Source organism: Scardinius erythrophthalmus (genome assembly GCF_964197995.2).
Source record: "Scardinius erythrophthalmus genome assembly, chromosome: 1".
NCBI classification, from domain to species: Eukaryota; Metazoa; Chordata; class Actinopteri; order Cypriniformes; family Leuciscidae; genus Scardinius; species Scardinius erythrophthalmus.
In genome coordinates this window covers 49,864,641-49,887,887 of record NC_138221.1, presented here as the reverse complement: position 1 = coordinate 49,887,887, position 23,247 = coordinate 49,864,641, and the positions used below count along the sequence as shown (strand labels likewise).

The 23,247-nt window shown below is 37.8% G+C and overlaps 1 protein-coding gene across 1 annotated transcript in view; it reads left to right on the top strand.

The window, feature by feature from the left end:
- Positions 1–23,141, top strand: part of kcnh4a (potassium voltage-gated channel, subfamily H (eag-related), member 4a) — a gene marked incomplete at its 5' end in the record, with an annotated part of 36,742 nt that extends 13,601 nt beyond the window's left edge. Inside the window, 11 exons of the mRNA XM_081374534.1 lie at positions 559–716; positions 1,052–1,259; positions 1,973–2,167; positions 2,363–2,562; positions 13,434–13,683; positions 15,108–15,307; positions 16,457–16,495; positions 19,605–19,957; positions 20,138–20,223; positions 21,061–21,137; positions 21,258–23,141. Coding sequence (XP_081230660.1) covers positions 559–716; positions 1,052–1,259; positions 1,973–2,167; positions 2,363–2,562; positions 13,434–13,683; positions 15,108–15,307; positions 16,457–16,495; positions 19,605–19,957; positions 20,138–20,223; positions 21,061–21,137; positions 21,258–22,148 — 2,657 coding nt within the window. The 3' untranslated portion in view covers positions 22,149–23,141. The remainder of the gene's footprint in view (positions 1–558; positions 717–1,051; positions 1,260–1,972; positions 2,168–2,362; positions 2,563–13,433; positions 13,684–15,107; positions 15,308–16,456; positions 16,496–19,604; positions 19,958–20,137; positions 20,224–21,060; positions 21,138–21,257) is intronic.
- Positions 23,142–23,247: the final 106 nt, after the last annotated feature.

Below are 23,247 nucleotides of genomic sequence, written 5' to 3'. Positions count from 1 at the left end.
GTGTCCTACATGTATCTGTTCTTGGGGTTCATTTCCACCTCTGTTCCATTTTTAAACAGTGTTAACTTCTGACATCCGCATAGAGCTGCTTTCACCTTAAACATGTTAACAAAGTGACAATCACACCCTCGTTTCCAACTGAGACCATCTTTATAATCCACACTCTCAATATAATCTGCTTTTTACACAAAGCATAAAACTGAGTCTCTTTTTATGCAAAAATAATAGTGCAGAAGCCCCACTGTGACCTGAAGCCAGCAGTAATTTAATAAATCTCATGTACACAGATGTGGTTAAATAATTGGTTGATAGCACTAAATGTTCTATGTAATGAGAATCTGCACAGGATCCATGAATATTTATTTAGCCCAGCATGTACAAGGCTTCATCACTCCAATTAGCATGTTTTAATATTCATGCATCCACAGTCAATATTTGTCTTCAGTTTAAAGGACACTGTTTATAAAATTGTGAGTGCTCTGGTAAGTAATATTATTTGATTTCTGAATGCTGTTAACAAATCGTATTTCTAAAAAGGGCTTGTCATCCCTCCCCCAGATATCATTCTGAATTTCCGAACCACCTACGTTGGACCTGCGGGTCAGGTGGTTTATGATGCGCGCTCGATCTGTTTGCACTACTGTACTACCTGGTTCATCATGGACCTCATCGCTGCTCTGCCCTTTGACCTGCTCTATTTATTCAACATATCAGTGGTAAAAATACATATTAAAGTTTTAAATAGTATAAAATATGGTTGTTTTGTCTGCTTGACTCTTTCCTTGCATGCTTAAATTTATTTAAAGTGCCTTTTGTTGCATGCACATCTACAAGCAACAACAAAAATATATTCAAAATATATAAATATTTTTCGCATTTAAATAATATATTTTCACATTTTAAACCTCAAACAATTTACTAATTTATTACTCATATAATCATATGCATACAAATTCAAACATTTATTCAGTTGTGACTGGCTGGCATATCTCTTCTATTTACTTATGGATATTTTGGAAGGCTGCTCTTAATGTGTGTGTTTGTTTTATAGACTTCCCTTGTGCACTTGTTGAAGACGGTGCGTTTGCTGCGTCTCCTGCGCTTGCTGCAGAAGCTGGATGGTTATTCTCAGTACAGTGCTGTGGTCCTGACACTACTAATGTCTGTATTTGCCCTGCTGGCACATTGGTTGGCCTGTGTTTGGTACGTTATCGGACGCAAAGAGCTTGCCAGCAATGACCCCCTGACCTGGGACATCGGTGAGGGACTGTATGTTTTCTCTGTGTATTAACTCTACCATTCAAAAGTTCTGGGTTCAGTAAAAACAGTAATATTGTACAATATTATGACAATTTAAAAAGAAATGTTCTCTATTTGAATATATATATATTCAAATAGAGAACAGTTCTTTTTTAATTTATTTAAAGTGCCTTTTGTTGCATGCACATCTACTTTTCGCATTTAAATAATGTATTTTCACATTTTAAACTTTAAACAATTTACTAATTTATTACTCATATAAGCATATACATACATATACAATATATATATTTTAAAGTGTAATTTATTCATGTGATGGTAAAGCTGAATTTTCAGCATCATTACTCCAGTCTTCAGTGTCACATGATCCTTCACAGATCATTCTATTATGCTGATTTGATGCTCAAGAAACATTTCTTATTATCAATGTTGAAAACAGTCATATTTTTGTGGAAACCATAATTTTTTTATGAATATACATTTCAAAAGAACAGCATTTATTTGAAATGGAAATGTTCTGTAACATAATAAAAGTTTTTTTATAATGTCAATTATGAATAAATGTTTATTTAAAAAAATACTGACCCAAAACTTTTGAATGGTAGCTAGTGTAAATCAACTGTTAGCTTCTTTTTTAGATCACTGGATTTTCAAGTCAAAGTTTCAATCCCTTATTTTTTTTCTTCTTTTCCTCTGTTCCTGTCGTCTGTAGGTTGGCTGCAGGAGTTGGGTAAGCGTCTGGAGACTCCTTACACGAATGGTACAGTTGGGGGCCCATCTTTGCGCAGCGCCTACATTGCTTCGCTCTACTTCACGTTGAGCAGTCTGACTAGCGTCGGGTTCGGAAACGTCTGTGCCAACACAGACGCTGAGAAGATCTTCTCCATCTGCACCATGCTTATCGGGGGTGTGTTCACCAGCGCATATTTCAGGCCTAATGTATAATTAACTTGTTTGTAGGTCAAACAAGCCTCTTTTTGATATCCATTTAAAAAAAAAAAAAAATAAGCAAGTGTTTCATTTTGGAAAGTTCGGTGTCTAATTTAAAATGCAGAACATATTGTTCACTGAGATGATTCAGACTCTCTCAATCTTGTCACAGCCCTGATGCATGCGGTGGTGTTTGGTAATGTGACAGCCATCATCCAGCGCATGTACTCTCGTCGTTCGCTCTACCACACACGCATGAAGGATCTGAAGGACTTTATCCGTGTGCATCGCCTGCCTCAGCAGCTGAAACAGCGCATGCTGGAGTACTTCCAGACCACCTGGTCTGTCAACAATGGTATCAACGCAAACGAGGTGAGACCCAACAAACCATCACATGACCATGGCTCTTGAGTGGGAGCTGCGGAACATATGACTAAAGTATTTACACAGTGGCATGACAGTTTAATTCACTTGCTTTATCTTCAATATTTAATCGTGTGGAGGCTTAGATTGAATCTTTTTTTTTTTTTTTGGAATAAAGTGTTCTATTGAGTTCATTAAAGAGCAAAATAAAGGGTTAAATATAGAACCTCAATTAACTTTTTTTTTTCTAAGAGTGTAAAAGCCCCCATCAGAGTTTGATAATATACTAGCATCATCAAATAGAGGACAATTCATGAGCAAAGATCTGGGTCACATCTACTTTCAATGGACTAATTATAGCTTCCTGAGAATTACATTAATGCCGAAAACTGTCATTGTTAAAGCAATAAGAATGGTAATTGGATAGGCCACAGTGAAAAGATCCATATCTAAAGGAAGCTTAGGTGCCGTGTATGAGAAGCTACTTTAAATTAGTAGCTTGTAACTTGGATAGATAGATAGATAGATAGATAGATAGATAGATAGATAGATAGATAGATAGATAGATAGATAGATAGATAGATAGATAGATAGATAGATAGATAGATAGATAGATAGATAGATAGATAGATAGATAGATAGATAGATAGATAGATAGATAGATAGATAGATAGATAGCAAGGACACATTAAATTGATCAAAGTAAGATTTTAAGTAAAGACAAAAGATTTAAATAAAGGATCTTTTCATTCTATTCCATTCATCAAAGAATCCTGAATAAAAATTATATCACAGTTTCCACAAAAAAATATTAAGCAGCAGAACAGTTTTCCACATTGATAATGATAAGAAATGTTTCTTGAGCAGCAAAGCATATGAGACTTATTTCAAAAACATTAAAAAGTCTTACTGACTCCAAACAGAATGTATGAATAGTAGTGTATATAAAGAATGCACATAAAGATATGAGGGGCCGTACAAGCCAAAATCCATTCTTCTACTCTCACACACATACATTCTCCTTTCACATACATACATTTCTACTCTCACACACATACATTCTCCTTTCACATACATACATTTCTATACGCACACACAGGGGTGCTGCTAAGGATTTTGGGCCCCATGAAAAGAATCTTGACAGGGCCCCCAACACAGCTGAGACTTTTTTCATATTAATTTACATAAAATCATGGTTTATGGTATTTTGACTATCATTCTCATATATTTAAGTCAATCAGACAATTGAACTCCATCCCATGTCCACACCCGTAATTTGTCCTCTGTAATACTGCACTACTTCAGTACTGTATAATGTATATACTGTGCATAGCTGTACATGTGTCATATAGTGTATTCACATATATCTATATTTGTATGTATATGAGGCAAAGCCGTGCACCCGCTGCACCCTGCTCTATCGAAACGTGCTAACTTGTCGAAAAATGCTACCGTAGAGACCTGGGGCCTCATGTACAAAGCGTGCGTACGCACAGAAAAGTGCCGTAGGCTACGATCATTGTCACGGGCGGTCCACTAACAATTTAGGCCTACTTACAAACCCACCTTTTCTTGTGAAATATTGGGTAACACATACTGTCGACCCTTTGCCTCTTTCCAGGGTTTCCCCAGGTTTGATCACCCCAAATTTAAGACTTTAAGACCTTTTTAAGACCACTTTAATGAAAATTAAGACCTACATCGCACCCATTATGCAGTCGTAAAACACCAGATCAAATCCCAATAATGACTATTACTAACAAATGTTTTAATTAAAAATACATTTATTATAAAAAAAACTCATTCAACAACACACTGCAAAGTGATGTTTTTGGTAAATATCAAACATTCATAACAATAAACAGATAAACTAACTTTTCAAATCATCTTAGTAAAGTTTCTCAGCATTCAAATTGCTTCAACCATTGCTTCAGAGGGGTAGACAGATAGATAAGAGAGATATAGATAGTAGGGGTGTAACGTATCACAAAATTCACGGTTCGGTTCAATACGATACACTTGTGTCACGGTTTGGTACGTTTTCGATACAGCAAAAAGAAATAAATGCCAGAGATTTTTTTTTATTATTATTATTTTATTTATTAAAAAAATAATAAATACACTAATACACTTTGACCAATGATGGAGCTATAATAGACTCTTCTTAGGAGCATAAACAAAACAGCTCCTTGGAAAAAAATGAAATGTAACCTAATATTGTAGTAGTTATAAACAAAGGTCTATTTTTAGTTCATATTAACATTTGAGGGCAGCAATTGTATTCATAATGTCAAAATAAAACCGACGTAATGTTACTTGAAGCCATTATAGCCTACTATTCCTGCCAAACTTCCATGGTTGCAGTTAGTGTTACCACAGTAAATCCATGGTGAATGTTGCTGATCTATGGACACTGTATAGTTCATTCATGGCACAATGTTTCTTCCTGGCTTCCACGCGCTGTTTGATCCGTTAAAAACGGAGAAATGTGAATGTTTCTCACTAGATCTCACAGCGATGTTATTACTTCTGTGGCGAATTCAAATGATTTATTTACTGGATCTCTTATTACCGCTGTGTAAGGCCGGTGACACACTGGATGCGTGGCGTGAGCGTGGCGTTTCTGTTGCGTGTCGGCTGCGTCGCGTTTTCCATGTCTTTGCACACCAGAAGCGTGTCTGACGCGGCGCTGCTGCTGCTAGGTGACATATTGGTGATATATTTGACTCATGGGGAGAGAGTTGTTGAAGGCCTATACTTCATGTTAAACAAATATATAGCAGCAAAGACAACGTCGGCAGTGTTGACGGCAATATAGACTATAAGAATATTTAATTCTGTATTGACAGGTGCAGTTTTTGAAAATCGATATTATTTTTTTAAATTGCATTTATATTTGCATTTATGTCAAACCCTAGACACTTTCAAACATCAAAATGACATTTCCCAGCAAGCAATTTTGCGTCTAATAGACGTCTAATAGCCGTCTAAACACAGCCCAGACGTCTAGGCTAAAACGAGGCTAATTTTGGGCTGTCAGTGAAAATCTAATAGACGTCTAAACATAGCCCAAGAATAGACAGCTATTGAATGACTACATGTATACGTCTAATAGACGTCTAACCATAGCCCAAGAATAGACAATCAGACAGCTATTGAATGACTATATTTATACGTCTAATAGACGTCTAACCATAACCCAAGAATAGACTAGTCATCAATTAGACAGCTATTAAACGACTACATATATACGTCTAATAGACAGGCAATATGGGTCTAGGCTAAAACAAGGCTGATTTTGGGCTGTCAGTGAAAATCTAATAGACGTCTAACCATAGCCCAAGAATAGACTAGTCATCAATTACACTACATATACATGTAATAGACAACAAAATGAGGCATAAGGATTCTTTTCACTCAAATATAACAGGTTCTCATAAATGAAAATCCATCCAAACTAATTGAATATAAAGGATTTATTTAGAACAATTATATTAACAACTTAGACAACATTCAAACATAAAAATTAACAAATAAAATATTGGAAAATATGTAAAACAACTTAAGATACTAAATTTTTTAAGAATGAATTATTAGCTTTATATCCAAAACCACCACCCCCATCTCTTCCTGGTGCTTGTTTAAAATGACCAGAAATTGCATTTTTTATTTCCCATTCAGTCGCCGAAGGAAAGTTGGTCATCACTGCGTCTGGGGAAACCCTGGAAAGAATTTATATCAATATTATTAATAAATTAATATCAATAATTAAACATTTTAGCCTGCATAATGGTGACGCACTAATTATATATATATATATATATATATATATATATATATATATATATATATATATATATACACACATATATATTTTAGGGGTGTAACGATACACGTATTAAACCATTCTGTACGAGGCTTTCGGTTCGATTTCAGTACGTATTTTTAAACAGAACTGTTCGTTAGACAATTTTTCCTGCTGACCAAAATTTTTTAATTACAAATGTAGGCACGTCAAAAAGCGCGCTCAATGTAAGAGAAATCATAACAAATCGTGACAACAATCGTGCTCTTTCAGGTAGTGACCATATAGACCTGCATTATATGACTGACAGACAGACAAGAACAGTTTGACCTAAAAATATCAAAATTGAAACTACTTCAGAAACAAAGACACCTACATCTTGGATGCCCTTAAGGTAAGCTAAAACATGCCAAAATTTAATTTCAAAGTGAACTATCCCTATAAATCATTCTTTATCACTTACTCATATAACTCTAATGAACATAAAAAGATACTTATAGGGGTAGTTCACTAAAAAAAAAAATCATGTAAGCATTTACTCACTTTCACTTGGTTCCAAACATGTATGGCTTTCTTCTGTTGAACACACACAAAAAAATATATATTTTGAAGAATGTTGGTAACAAGACATTTAATGGTAGTCATTGACAAGTGTTCTGTATATTCAATTGCTGTACTTTGTTGACTGATTGCTGGATAATTTGCGATAAACAGTGTCTTGAAATCGAATAAAGTGGATTACATCATTCCAGTTCTGAGGTTTTTACACTGGCTATATGTCTGTCAAAGAATTCATATCAAAATACTACAGCTGGTTATTAAATTAATTAACATTTTAAGGCCAAAGTAAATTTCTAATCTTCTGATACATTATGAACCATCCAGAGTAGACCTCTCAGGTCATCTGGGACAGTAGCCAGCTACTTTTATATCAAATTTATAAGTCAAAATTAAAAAAAAAAAGTCAAAACAAAACATGGAGAAGCAGCATTGCGGTTTTTATGCACCATATATCTGAAACAAATTCACTGAAAACTGAATGTATGCTGCATATTTTAATTCTTTTAAATAAAGTTTAAAGACTTTACTGTTTGCCACTACCTTTTATTAATTGGAAAGGAAAAAATATTTTTTTATAATTTCTTTTCATGTTGCACTATGTTGCTGTTAAGTTTTATGTAAAGTATACTTTGAAAATTTGCATTAAATCAAAAACTATTATTTCTTACTCCAATCTAAAAACAAAAATATATTGGTATCTTTAATATTAATAAAAAATAGTAATGATAAGTTTCATAGTTTCATGCTTACCACCTTGAATTTAGATACATTTTAGATTAAGGGCACACAGTTGCAATAACACGTGCAAGTAACGTTAACTTGTTGGAGAAAAATAGTACTCTGCAATGGTAATGTTAAAATGTCACGGTTTCTACACATTATAACAACTAACTAATTTAAACAATGAACATAACAAAAATAACACGCATACTTACAAGACCGAAGTAGAAATTTGAAGGTTTTCAGAGTGTTGCTCGCCCGTTGCTCTCTGACAGCAGCCTCGTGTAAAATAAAATTGAAAATGGAGGAAATGTTTATCGCGAGATCTGGCTAAAGTGATCTAGTCGCGCAATGCCAGTAGTCCCAGTCCCAGTAGTCATGTCTCAGTAGTGTTTCGATTGTGCCATCTAGCGGTTGAGAAATGCAATTGCATTTGATTTAATTTGAAATGACAGTCATATCGTAGATTGTGTATGAATGTTATGTTTATGTGTGACAGCAAACATTAAGCTGTGTGAGCGAAAACATTTTTAAGACTAATATTCTTATACTAGCTCGCTGGTCTGAATCAGGGCTATAGCCAAGCCGTACGTTGACCAGATTGCTTTGATTTCGCCAGGTGGGCTAAAGCAGACCGCATATAGCCCGTCCAATTTGGAGCTAAATCGTGACAACAGATCGACCATGTCGTAAAATGTCACATTGAACCTTGCAGATATCATTACCAATGCGAACATGATGGAATATCAACCATTTCATGCACTGCCTGGCAAAAAAACTAGGCTACAATTAATCAGTTTTGACTAAAAGTGGGCTACAATAGCCGGGTCAGAATACGAGCTAAATCGTGGCTACGCACAGCCTACACATAGAACATATAAAATAAAGTAAACCAAACAACTTGTAATCACATCTGACTTTGCTTACATGATGGAATATCATACATCTCACAAGTTATTTTGGAAAAAAATACATTTATCCAGATTAAATGTTATTTGGGCTAAAATTGGGTTACGCATATCCGGGTCTGAATACGAGCTAAATCGTGGCTACGCACAGCCTACACATATAACATGTAAAATAAAGTAAACCAAACAACTTGTAATCACGGTAGACTTTGCATACATGATGGAATATCATACATCTCACAAGTTATTTTGGAAAAAAAATACATTTATCCAGATTAAATGTTATTTGGGCTAAAAGTGGGTTACGCATAGCCGGGTCTGAATACGAGCTAAATCGTGGCTACGCACAGCCTATAACATGTAGCCTAAAATAAAGTAAGCCAAACAACTTGTAATCACGGTAGACTTTGCTTACATGATGGAATATCATACATCTCACAAGTTATTTTGGAAAAAAATACATTTATCCAGATTAAATGTTATTTGGGCTAAAAGTGGGTTACACATAGCCGGACTATATCGGGTCTATATTTAACCCAGACGTTGAAAAGACGGCTATTGCTTGCTGGGTTATTAATATGTATTCGTGTCAAAATTTCATATAAACACTTTTCCTATTCAATTTGGCTTGGAAACGCTTCCAAGACGCTTGCGTGTCGCGTGAAAAATAGGCGTCGGTTCTATTTCTAGCAAGCACGCGTTTTCCGCGCGGCTCGAGCCGCGCCTGAGACGCGCGTGTCACGCACGCAGTGTGCAAGCTCTAACCTGTTAACATGGGAGCCGAAATAAAAACGGACACGCCACGCAGCTGAGACGCTTACGCAGGGCCGGAGTGGGGCCACTTTTCAGCCCGGGAGTTTCAGGCCCAAGACCGGCCCACTTTTTCCATGGTGGAATTCCAAATTAGCCCTTTTTTAAAATTGTATAAATGAAGCAACAGTTCAGCTCGTACTATTGTGTAGTTAGTATTAATACCATGGGTTAACAAATAATGTAAAGGTTAAATAATAATTCACTTAGACTTTATAAGAAGCATAAGAAGCAATTGCAACTTTTTCACACAATTCTGACGTTATATTTCGCAATTCTGACTTTATATTTCGCAATTCTGACTTTATATTTCGCAATTCTGACTTTATAACACGCAATTCTGACTTTATATCTTGCAGTTCTGACTTTATAAGCAATTGCGACTTTACATCACACAATTCTGACTTTATAATTTGCAATTCTGACTTTATAACACGTTTTATGATTTTATATCACACAATTCTGACTCGATATCTGGCAGTTCTGACTTTATAAGCAATTGCGACTTTATATCACACAATTCTGACTTTATATTTCGCAATTGTGACTTTATAACACGTTTTATGACTTTATATCACACAATTCTGACTCTATATCTTGCAGTTCTGACTTTATAAGCAATTGCGACTTTATTTCAGGCAGTTCTGATTTTATATCTTGCAATTCTGACTTTATAAGAAGCAATTGCGACTTTATATCACGCAATTCTGACTCTTTATCTCACAATTCTTTATAACACGCAATTGCAACTTTATTTCAGGCAATTCTGACTTTATATCTCACAATTCTGACTTTTTAACACGCAATTCTGACTTTATTTCAGGCAATTCTGACTTTATATCTCGCAATTCTGAGAAAAAAAGTCAGAATTGCGAGATGTAAACTCGAGATAAAAAGTCGCAATTATCTTTTAAAATGTTTTATTCTGTGGCGGAAACAAAGCTTCCATAGCCTACCTCCTGGCCTCTTCCTCCCATCCATCCTCCCTGACGCGTACCGTTACAGCCGGCCCAGCTATCGGTAGGCGCCGGCGGAGCCGCGGTAGCCTCCCTAACGTTTTGAAAAGACGGGCTATGGACCCAACCATTTCTATAGGAGGGGAGGGGAGAACTCCCTCACATGGTACAACCCATGCTGAGTTGCGCGCTGTGGTGGCAGAATGCGGAACGTGTGTATCCTAATGTAACTAATGTGACATTGAAATGTAAAAAAAAAAAAAAAATCCGCGACCGGCCCAAAAGTGAAGCGGCCCACCGGGAATACTCCCGATTCTCCCGATTACCCACTCCGGGCCTGCGCTTACGCCACGCATCCAGTGTGTCACCGGCCTTACATTATGAGCGCGCTTGCCACGCGCAACGCGCCTACATTTGAAATAATGAAACTTTGGTCGGCAGGAAAAATGGTCCAACAAACCGTTCGGTTCTATGATACTTCATCACACCGGCGCTATAAGTTAAGTCAAGCTGTTTGTGTTGCCTGGATACAATTTGGGCGGACTGAACCATTTTATGATAATCGAGAGGGGGAGAGGGGCCCACGGACGTTTGTGTTTCCTAAACAAATACATTTTTTTGACACCAGGAAACAGCAAATAGAATAATTTAAAGTTAATAATTTTTACTATCAAAATTTTTTAAGCACCACAATTTTATTGGGGGCTTCTCTGGGCCCCCTCTTAGTCATGGGCCCCGAGAATCGTCATCGTTTACCCCCCCTTTACAGCGCCCCAGCGCACACACACACATACATTCTCCTTTCACATACATACATTTCTACTCTCTCACACACACATACATTTTCCTTTCATATATACATATACACTCTCATACCCAGAAATACATATGCAAGACTTGCTCAGCTCTTCATCACAACTTTATAATGATGCTAATGCTATTCAAAGTAATCCTGTTTTCTTTTCAGTTACAGTTTTTACTTTTTGGAGTAAGTAGCAATGAACATGAAATCAGACATTTTTTTAATAATGTGCTGACCAATGTATTGACCAAATGCAAAGAGAACAGATTATTTTGTGCATGATAGGCTGCATTGAGATCTCTGTGCTCACATTCAAACCCTATGTGGATTTCTGTCAGTCTCAAGATTTGTTGAGGATTCAAGAAATAGAGCAGCAGTATACACTGGAGTCATTATATGGATGTTTAAATGTAGTGCGGACTGCTTATGAATCCAGACAAAGAATCAGGTCTAAGAACAGTTATGTCCTGTTGCACACACAGAAGAGGCTGTTTTTCTGGTGGCACATATAATTTTTATTTCTGTCACACACTGTACACAATCTACAAATTCAACAAAGACAACAATAAATTCTTTTTGTTTCACAGCATTGAAAAAGCTGGTAGTGTGACTTCTTGTCAAAAAGTGAAACGCTCTTTCAGTAAACTCACATTACACATCTGAACTGTATGGTCACAGAAAATGAAACGTGTATTCCACCAAATAAAACAATAGGCCTAACATTTCAGGGAGGCCCAATTAACATACACCAACTCTATACAAGCACTTAACGTAGCTATTTAACTTTATAACTGTAAACTCTCTTTACAAAAACATTGAGTGCACTGAAAATTAATCTCTTTCAAACATTGTCAAGTCGCGATCTCCCGCACGACATCCGACAGCGCGGCCGCGGACATCTGCCTGAGTAGCTAACGTAGTCGGATGAAAAAAAGTTATCTTGCTGCAGTTCCTGAATTTACCGTAATCATAGTAAAGCCGCCTTTCCACTGCACAAGACTTTCGCATGTGATCGCAGCTCCCGTACGACTCTCCATTGGAAACGAATGACTTCCGGTCCTATCGTTTGTCGTGTGCTGTGAAAAGGCGGCTTAAAGGAATACTCCACCGTCTTTTCATATTAAACTATGTTATTCCCTTAACTAAGATGAGTTGATACATACCTCTCTCGTCTCAGTGCGTGCACTCAATCGCTCTGGCGCGCGGCGAAACTTTGTTCACTCAGTTCATTCAATACGGGCCAAGCAGAGAAGCTACCAAACACCTCCACGGTTTCCCTATTTAAACACAGTTACTCGCGTAGTGTAACTCGACCTAGGACGGTGACACAAAACAAAACGTTGCGCTTTTCTAAGCGTGTAAAATGGATAACTATATTGTATGGCGGAATACCATAGCAAGGGCTTGTAAGCACTTCGTCTTGGCGGAGTAATATCTTCACCAGAGGGAGCGGGGGCCGGTGAGAGGATTTTTCACGAGTGAAGATATTACTCCGCCAAGTCGAAGTGCTCATAAGCACTTGCTATGGTATTCCGCCATACAATATAGTTATCCATTTTACACGCTTAGAAAAGCGCAACGTTTTGTTTTGTGTCACCGTCCTAGGTCGAGTTACACTACGCGAGTAACTGTGTTTAAATAGGGAAACCGTGGAGGTGTTTGGTAGCTTCTCTGCTTGGCCCGTATTGAATGAACTGAGTGAACAAAGTTTCGCCGCGCGCCAGAGCGATTGAGTGCACGCACTGAGACGAGAGAGGTATGTATCAACTCGTCTTAGTTAAGGGAATAACATAGTTTAATATGAAAAGACGGTGGAGTATTCCTTTAATAGGCGCACATCCATTTTTTGGCGGCTGGCTTGACCTTGTATTTTCAAACCGCGGCTCGCCAGACCTGCCTTCCGTTTCCACGGAAACAAGGTCAAGCCAGCCGCCAAAAAAATTTCTTCAATATCGTGCAGCCCTAGTTAGTAGCACTATTAATTAGTTACTCCCCTGCGATGTGTATCTGGAAGAAAAAAACAACTGCCAAGTGTGGCCTAGCTCATTTACACTCTCATCTGTTATGCTACTAGTTTATGCTGTTATTGAAAAACAGCAGCTACTGTAGACGGCTGGTATTGCATCTGTTTGAGATCATACTGAAAGAGAGATTCTGATCTCTAAGAAGAGGGATATGCTCATCTAATACTCGACTGAAACAGTATTACTATCGCATAATGATCAGTTGGGACAGTGTTAGAGTACAATAGCCTCTTTGTTTTACAACTGTAAACATGATCTTTGTGGGTAATATCCATCTGTCTACTTGTCCATTAGCTTTTACATGACTTCCCAGACGAGCTGCGGGCAGACATCGCCATGCACCTGAACAAAGACATTCTGCAGCTGCCTCTCTTCTCCTCTGCCAGTAGAGGGTGCTTGCGTTCACTATCCTTGCACATTAAGACCTCGTTCTGTGCACCTGGAGAGTACCTGATTCGCCATGGAGACGCCCTGCATGCGCAACATTTCGTCTGCTCTGGGTCTTTAGAGGTCCTCAAGGACGGCATGGTGCTTGCCATACTAGGTACGTTCCAGAGATGGTATAGAAAAATATCTACATAGAAAAAAAAAAGCTGTCCAAGGGCGTTACCAAAATAGACACCAAGTGAAGCGACTTGTCCTAAAGGTGCAGTAAGCGATTCTTGAGAAACACTGTTGATGTTTGAAATCAGCTCGACCAAACACACCCCTCCTTTCATTGCTCCGCCCCTAAAACACGCAATATAATAGCGGAAGGCTGCATCCGAAGTCGCATACTTCCCTACTAAATAGTAGGCGAAAACAGTATGTGACAGTCCGAATTCACAGTACTCATAAAACAGTAGGCAAAAAGTACCCGGATGGCCCACTTCTTCCAGTGAGATTCTGAAGTGTGCATACGATGGAAGATCTCATGAGGCCACGGGAGAGGATTTGTGAATAGCATGCGAAGCGACACAACTGACGCTGGTTGGTCGCATGATAATGACAACATGGCGAATGTAGTGCGTTCGAACATATCAAACATACTTTTTTAGCAGTTGTGAAGTACTTATTACTTATTCAAAATAAGTACCTGCTCAAGAGATTATGCGATTTCGGACACAGCCAATGTCTCTTTATCATAGCTGAAGTGAAGACAAAATAATACTTCATAAAAAAGAAAGATGATGAACGAATGACAAGGAAGAAAATTTAACATACAGTACACAAGTGTATATTCAAGCAAGAGTTTGTTGTTAGTCACCAGCTGCACAGCAACTCCAGACAAACAATGACACTCAAAACAGTCCTGGTTACTATAGCTACAGCAACAGCATATCTTGATTCTGTGAAACATAGCAAAACCAATGTTACTCTTGAATGTTTTCAGGCCTTCCCGCTTAGGTCTCTCCAGGCCTGGAAAGCTTTTCTAATATTAAAGCTTGTGTCTGATCATAACCCTTCTTTGTCCAGTGATATTCCTCTAAGCTTTTCTCTTTTGTAATGTCTCTCAGCCATCTCTCTTTTGTTCAAATCTCCCTTACTCTCTCCCCCATCATGAGTGGACACGCCCCCTACTGTTGATTGGCTACAAGTGTGTTGTGGTGCTCGGTCCTATCACCTTTCAACAGCGTTTCTCAGAAATCGCTTACTGCACCTTTAAAGGGTCTTGTTCCCCCCATCTTGAAATACAAATCCAACCAGCTTCCTACAGGCAGTGCTTTCAGTCCATTTAGGTCCAGCAGGCTACATCTAGACAAACCAATATTTTAAAACAATTAAATGTTAGTGCCTGGCCAGCTGTGGCAGTTGATGGAGCTGTTTTCAACTCAAACCAAATGAATAGACATCTGGCTGTCAAATAAATTAGTGATAGAATTAATTAAAGTGATAAGCTCAGTTCTGCATGTGGTCTGTTTATCTTAGCACAATTAAATCAAACAACAGCTTGGCTCACATGTAATAAAATGTTTGTCTGGTATACAGGTAAGGGAGACCTGATTGGTGCTGACCTGCCTGGGAAGGATCAGGTGATCAAAGCTAATGCAGATGTGAAGGCTCTGACCTACTGTGACCTGCAGTACATCAGCGTCCGAGCGCTGCAGGAGGTTCTAGAGCTCTACCCAGAATATGGCAGCCGCTTCAATGAGGACATACACCACAACCTCACCTACAACCTCAGAGAGGTACAGTGCTTTATATTAACACAATATATAAACTAACAATTAAATATACAGTATAACAATGATAATTATATATTAATTCAAATAATTGATATACAGTATGCATTACATCTGGAATGTTTGATTGACCAACTTCTGATTGGCCAATCACTGTTTTCGGGAGTCAAATTTTTTGTGTTCATTAAATATGTTAATGACAATTAAACCATATAGTTGTCCTATTCAACTGGCTTCCTACATAGATCTGCTAGTGTTCCGTATCACTCAGAAGTCTCTTTCTTTTCACATAATGAACAATTTAATCTTAAGTTAATCATTATCTAATGTCATTTTAATCATTTATTTTGAAAATAAACAGAATCGTGTATTTCTTAATTTCAGAATATCAATGTATTTTACATATATTCAGTACATACTTAGAATGCATAACTGTGTACATAGATTACCGTTTAAAGGTTTGGGGTCTCTTCTGCTCACCAAGGCTGCATTTATTTGATCAAAAATACAGTAAAAAGAGATTTATTGTGAAATATTATTACAATTTAAAAACGCTCTTTTCTATTTTTATATATTTTAAAATATAATTTATTCCTGTGATGGCACAACTGAATTGTCAGCAGTCATTACTTCAGAAAGTAAGCAGCCTTCAGAAATCATTTTAATATGCTGATTTGCTGCTCAAGAAACTCTTCTTCTTATTATTATTATTATTATTATTATTATCAATGTTGACAACCATTTTGCTGCTTAATATTTTTGTGTAAACCGTGATACATTTATTTTCAGGATTCCTTAATGAATAGAAATTTCAAAAGAACATGTGTCCTTGCTCAATAAAAGTATTCGTTTCTTTGAAAAGAAATCTTACTGACCGCAGTGTGTATAAAATTCTAAATCAATTATTTGAATACATATTCAAATAATTATTATATGCTAATTAAATCTGGAATCTGGAATATTTCTGACTAGCCAGTATTCGGCAGTCACGTATTTTTGAGACTTGTATTAAAGATTTATATAATACCATTATATAACTTTATCAATCTACTGACTTCCTCCTGACTCCTTTCTCTTGTACGTTGGCAGTGTGTATTTGTGTTCAGTTTGAGCTTGAGTCACAATGGTACTCAGGATTTTCTTTTATCTCAACAGGGCCATGCCAGATTCTCTCGGTCAACTCGACTTCCACAGGTAACAAGCAGATTTATTGTCCATAAATTTGACTATTTTTTTCTCATTTCTTTTAACCTTTTGATTAACACTCTCATGCTCACACACATGCATCTGTATCACACACACTGTATACGGCCACGTTATATAAGCTCCCCAATTATCAGTGTCACTCTGAACTGCAGACGCTGTGTGTGTGTGCGACATCACAGCTGGCAGACAGCAACTCATCTGGATGTGTCTGAATCAGGTGAATTAGCAATCTGTTTGTGGCACTGACCCTCCGTCTCATTGCTGTGCCAGCTGTCTTAATGATCAGAACAGCTACACACACACACACACACACACCCACACACCAAAGGAAGGATACAGAAGCACACTCACACAAACTCAGAGGAACACGATGACATGCACATAACAGTGACTCATAAATCATTTTGAATGTTATTTTGCGAAAGCAGAGAGATCTTGAAACCCCACACAGTAAAAAGTGAGGTGGTCATAGACCTTAAAAAAGGCACCCGGTTTCATGGATTTTTTTTTTTTTTTTTTTAGTTCAGTATTTAATTTTTTTATGTAAATTTCTTAAGTAAACATGTCAACTTGCCAACTTGATGTCAACAAGAAGTCTTGCCATGACTTGAAATTAGCCATTCTTATAATAATGATCTATTTAGATTAAGTAGCTCTAAAAAAAATTCTTAAAGGGATAGTTCACTTTGAAATTAATTTTTGATATGTTTTAGCTTACCTCAAGGGCATCCAAGATGTAGGTGTCTTTGTTTCCGCAGTAGTTTCAATTTTGATATTTTTAGGTCAAACCGTTCTTGTCTGTCAGTCATATAATGCAGGTCGATGGTCACTGTATCAAAACACAAGCACAGAGTCCAAATTAAAACAATTCCCCATCGTCCAAATTAAACAATTCCCCATCATAAGTACACATTGATGGCCTAAGACACGAAACGAGCGGTTTATGTGAGAAAGCGAACAGTATTTATATCGTTGTTATCTCTTGAAAACAGCACACGTCCAAATGATCTGACGGCGCGGGCGGGTATAGATGTATACACTAGATGTCGCTTGGCTAAGGTTTCGTTCCAATGAACTGCAGTAGCCAAGGCGACATCTATTTATATATCTATACCCGCCGTCAGATCATTTGGACGTGTGCTGTGTTCAAGAGATAACAACGATATAAATACTGTTCGTTTTCTCACACAAACCGCTGGTTTCGTGTCTTAGGCCATCAATGTGTACTTACGATGGGGAATTGTTTAATTTGGACGATGGGGAATTGTTTTAATTTGCACTCTGTGTTTGTGTTTTGATACAGTGACCATCGACCTGCATTATATGACTGACAGACAAGAACGGTTTGACCTAAAAATATCAAAATTGAAACTACTGTGGAAAAAAAGACACACCTACATCTTGGATGCCCTTGAGGTAAGCTAAAACATACCAAAATTTTATTTCAAAGTGAACTATACCTTTAATGTCACCATGAAAAAACTAAATCGACAATTCTTGTTTTTTTTTATGAAATATTGCAGTATTTGTTATAAATTATTTATCCGTGCACATCATTATTATTATTTTTTTAACGATCCCCCTGTGCAAGGGTGGGGCAACCTGTCACTCACATCAGCAAACCACAACCATGCAGCAAACAAATCAATTCCCCATGGACAAAATCAAGTCCCGCACTACATTTTTTCTTGTTGTCAAGAAGTCATTTCACTTGGATATATGTCACTATAGGGACTAAAAGACTTTCACAAATACAAAGTTCAGTCATGAAACTATAGATGATGCAGGCTGAAAGGTCCTTACCTCAATCAGCTTGCAATCACATCATTATCTATAGGGAACAGCTGATTGTTTCCTGCTTATCAGTAGTCAACGAGCTTGTAGCTCAACCTTAAAATACTTGGTCAGCATTTGCAGCGCTCTTTCATGAACCCTCCATCTTCCCCAGCTCCACCTGTGTAGATCTGCTACGAGTAATTCATGTGTGCTATATTGTACAGCAGCAGCATTTCTTACTTGCTCACAGCAGCGCGTCTGTGTATGTATTGGCAGTAGCAGCAATAAAAGCAGCAGCAGCGTAGCAGATCTATTCCACCAAGACCAAATATATCAACATTGTCATGCCCCTTACCATGCCAAACACTCAGAGAGTTGTAATGACAGAACTTCAAAAGAAAAAAAATGGAGAATCATTTTAATAAAGCAATAAAGTCATCCTGATGTCACAAAATATTCCTTTAATACTTTTTTCATTTCTAAACATGGCAACCAAATCAACAACAAGGGCCAGATTTACTAACAGCTTGCGCCAACGCAAATCCTCTTTTGGCGTTAAAAAACTACTGTTAGGATTTATTAAAGACACGCAGTTGAAAAATTTGCACTGAAAAGGCATGGTTATTTTTGCGGCTGACCTTATTGCATATGTAGGAGATTCCCTTTCAGACGCAAAATGTATGGGAGGAGAGTATTTAAATGAATCACATACTAAGGTTTGACTGTCAATGTACTGGTGTTTGCGCCATTATTAAACGCCCCAAAAAAGCACGTCTTAAACCAAACGCTACCTGGTAGATTGTGTTGGTCATTATGAAAATGATCTGACTGCGTTCCACTCCCATCGGTGCTGTTTTGGAATTGCGATCTCACGCTGATTTGCCTTGTTTAGTAAATCTGCCCCCAAAAGTGTAAAAAGGAAAGTGCCAAAAATGTCACCATACTGTAATTATATGCCCCTGTGCATGTTGGGAAGAGGCCAAAATGGGTCACAGAACCATTTTTATCAGTGTAGGCCAAAAATTCAGTAATCCCAATTTAACTGCATGGTATGCTTTTTATGAGCTCCAGAAAATAATATTAATCAAGTAGCTTACTTGCTCTAAGAATCCTTTTTCTATTTATTTCTCACACTCAAACACTCATGCATTTCCTGTGTTCTGCAAATGAACCAAAAACAATTCATAAAGCCTTTAAGGCTGTGATTATGACACATTCAAATATATTCTGCACTGGTAATATGATAAAAGAATAATAACAAATCAACCAGTGGCCTCTAAATCACATTACCTTTGTTTTTATCCCTTTCTATCTCTCCTAGGAACGCTTTGACGATTCCAAGCTACCCTTTATTGTGGAGGCAGAGCAAGAGGAGTATGCTGGACACAACCAGGGCAGGAAGCCCCTGCTGTCTGGCTTGGGTGGTCCTTCATCTCAGACTAATCTGAGTGCCATGTTAGGGGAGGAGTTTCGGCACCTTAGCATGCTCCGACTCAGCAGATCGCCCATTAAAAGCTCCCGGGTACAAAGCCCTGCTCCTCAGATGCCACTTCACGAGGATCTGTCTCCAGGTGCAGTTCCCGCCCAGAGAATAGACAACAGCTTCTGTCACAGACCAGCCAAACTGCTCATTCCCACCCTGAACTGTGTCAGCCCTCTGGACCTGAGCCCGCGGTAAGCAGAAACCAGAATTCATTATTACTTTTTTATTATTTCATTATTTGTATTCTTTGCTTTAACTATATTTTCAGTGGTACTACCTCTAGAAGAAAACACTCATATAAAATACTATTGATATTGACAGCAGATAATGTTGATTTTTGATGCACTAATGTCCTCATGTCTGTCCTGTAGGGTTGTCGACGGCATTGAGGATAACGAACATGCTTTTCACTTCAATGTTGAGCACAGTGAGCCATCTCCTAACACAGAGGTCAAAGGTGAGGTGGACTTTCCCTTAATATTAGACTAGAGCATTATGGTTTAGATCATATGGTTTATAAGGTTCTCAAACTTTTCTTTACTCTAGTTGTCCACAACAATATTCAAAACCCCTCTTATTAAGGATATGGATTTTAAAAAAATTATGTTTTGCTCAAAATGTCTACCCGAATATATATATTATTTATATTCATTATTATGATTCCCATGGCATTATACAAATTTATGAATTTGCATAATTATTACAGGTCTAGAAACACATTTTTAAAATGTATTAAATAAAATTTAAACTAAGTAAGGATTTAATCACTTTAATCACCCCCTGAAATTCCTGAAACTAAATACTAGCAAAACATCAATATGTCAACACATGAAATTACATGCATCTTACACCTATTACTTTTAATGACCTGACAATCTGTAAGGTCATGTACGAACCTTAAACGGTGTTCTGTTATTGTATAAATGTTAAAAAAGTCACTTTGCATGTAAACCTTTAGTCCCATTTTGGTAGTTTATTCAGTGTGTGCATGTTATTTTCAATAGTTATCAGTGTTTTGTTGTACATGTACTGTAAACACACTGATTATGCACATTTAAGCCACCATTAATTGTACTCCTACCTTCACTGACTCTAATTATCCAAATGCATAATAATTATTATTGGTACTTTCCATTGTAAAAAATAAATAAAATAAAAACGGCTGCAAATTCCGTTAATTTAGGTCGCAATAAAAAAAAAAAAAAACTGAGATCCCAGTGAGACTGATTCTTCTGATAATATAATAATTCTACACATGAAACTGTCAGTTTCTTACTTGTTTTGGCTCTTTTAGACCCGTTTCAGGTTGGCGCAAACCTTCTCCTTGAGACAGAGGAAGTCAGACAGAGTCTCCGTAAACTCAATGCAGAGGTATCAGAAAACACCTACTGCAAATCAACAGAAATAAAATAGGTTTTCTTATTTATGACATTTGTCACCAGTATTTGTTATTCATTAATATTCTGACATTAACATTTGGATCTGTTCCAGATGAACCACCTGAACCAGGAAGTGTCCTCACTGACCAAGGAGCTCCACGAAATGATGCAATTCCTGCATTCACACATGACCCCACCGCACTTCACCTCCTCTTTTACTCCCTTCAGCTCTTTCAACTGTCATACATCACCCAACTGCACCAACGTGGCCTCCTCTACCGCCGACTGGCCGTCTAGGCTGGCCTTTAACATGCCGGCCGGTCCTTGCCTGCAGCCGGATCCCTCTCTGAGAGATTCTTTAGGATCCAGGCACACGTGCATTTGCAGCGTCAGCCATGCCCAGGAAAGAGGCTCCGTCTTGGGGCAGGAAGGGGACATTGAGCTCCTCAATCAAGCCCCCAGCTCTCACTCAGCCTATTTTCCATGCTGCCCTGACCAGGAAAGGGTTGCTACCTTGGGTGTAGAGAGTCAGTCAAACCCATATCACACTTCTCAGACCACACCAAACTCTCCTTATCTAGGACACCATGTTCCCTGCACTGGCGGGTCACTCCTAGGCTTGGCGGCATCCTTTCCGTCCAGTGGTTTGGTCCCTCAGGTTCGGAGTGGGGGTCCTGGCAACACATTGTCTCTGTGCACCCATAACATCCAGAGTCAGTCGCATCCGTCTTTAAACGTACAGATGACATCTGACCTGCACCCCAGTGCACCCACACCCATCCATTTATCCGTTACACCAACCGGCCCATCAGAGCCTCTCATAGCAGTCAGTTCACATTTGCATTCCGGGATTTGTAGTTCCAGCTTGCTACATTTCCCTACAGGCCTGAGACAGAATGATCTGGTGGGATCAAGTCCTGTTCACACACTTGAGCCCATAGTTTCATCCACAGGAGGGAAACAGGTGAAACCAGGACCTGCTGAGGAACGACACATTGATTAAGCCATCACTGAGCAGGAGTGATGGACATATTAAGAAGAGTCGTCTAACATGCTCTTTGTCTGTTTGCATGGATAATGCCCTAATTTTAAGCCAAATGCAATGCATTGTGGGAGCAGTGTATGTGGGTTATGCTGGATGAGCACGAGAATGTGCACAACTGTGCCTATTGTTTCAAAATTGCCACTTTTTAGATTAAAGTAGGACTTAAAGGCCAGGATGAGTCATGCTTAATTGTATTTAGGTAAAATCTGTTTCCACTGGTTGGGTTTATTTTACTTTATATGGCTTGATTTTACATTGTTTCACCGCGTAGGTTTTGCATAAGACAGTGTCCCCTAGGACTGAGTCATAGATTACGAAGAGCCAAAATCCTCACTTTAAACTCTTTCAGTTTGAAAACCTTTAAAATGTATCTAATTGCATGATATAATAAGATATTATTTCCCTGGCATTTTTAAGTCTGCTAAAGGGACAATTCAACCCAAAATATTGTCATCATTTACTCACCCTCATGTTGTTGCAGACCTGTATGACTTTTTCTTTTGTGGAACATAAAAGAAGATCATTTGAGAAAGGTTTTTTTTTTTTTGTCATACAATAGAAGTCAATAGTAACCAGAATTGTTTGGTTTCCAACATCCTTTAAAATAACTTATTTTATATATAGTTGTATAAGTTTACCAAAAACTACTTGAATTGTTTGTCTCTTACATGCAGAATGTTTATAAAAGCATGTGCAGAACGATATACATTTATTTTTGTTGCTGATCCTCTTTTTTCATCGTCAGAAAGTTTTGGGAAAAAAATATTGATTTATTCTTTCTCTACATACAGTATATCTTTTTCTGGGCCTGTTTCATGCCTATATTGTTAAATAAATCTTCCATTTCCTTATCTCTCGGTTTTGCCTGCCTAAATTAAATGCTTTGCGATTGTAAAAAAAATGCGATTGCCTGTTGAAAATGCCCTCTTCAGGGAATAAACAATTTTCACCATTGCTCATTTAATGGAGTAGGTTTGATTGGCCCATTACACGAAACCAGGCTGTCCTCCTTTAAATAAAAAACAGACTGTATTGGCAGTTAATTAAGCTGCTTTGT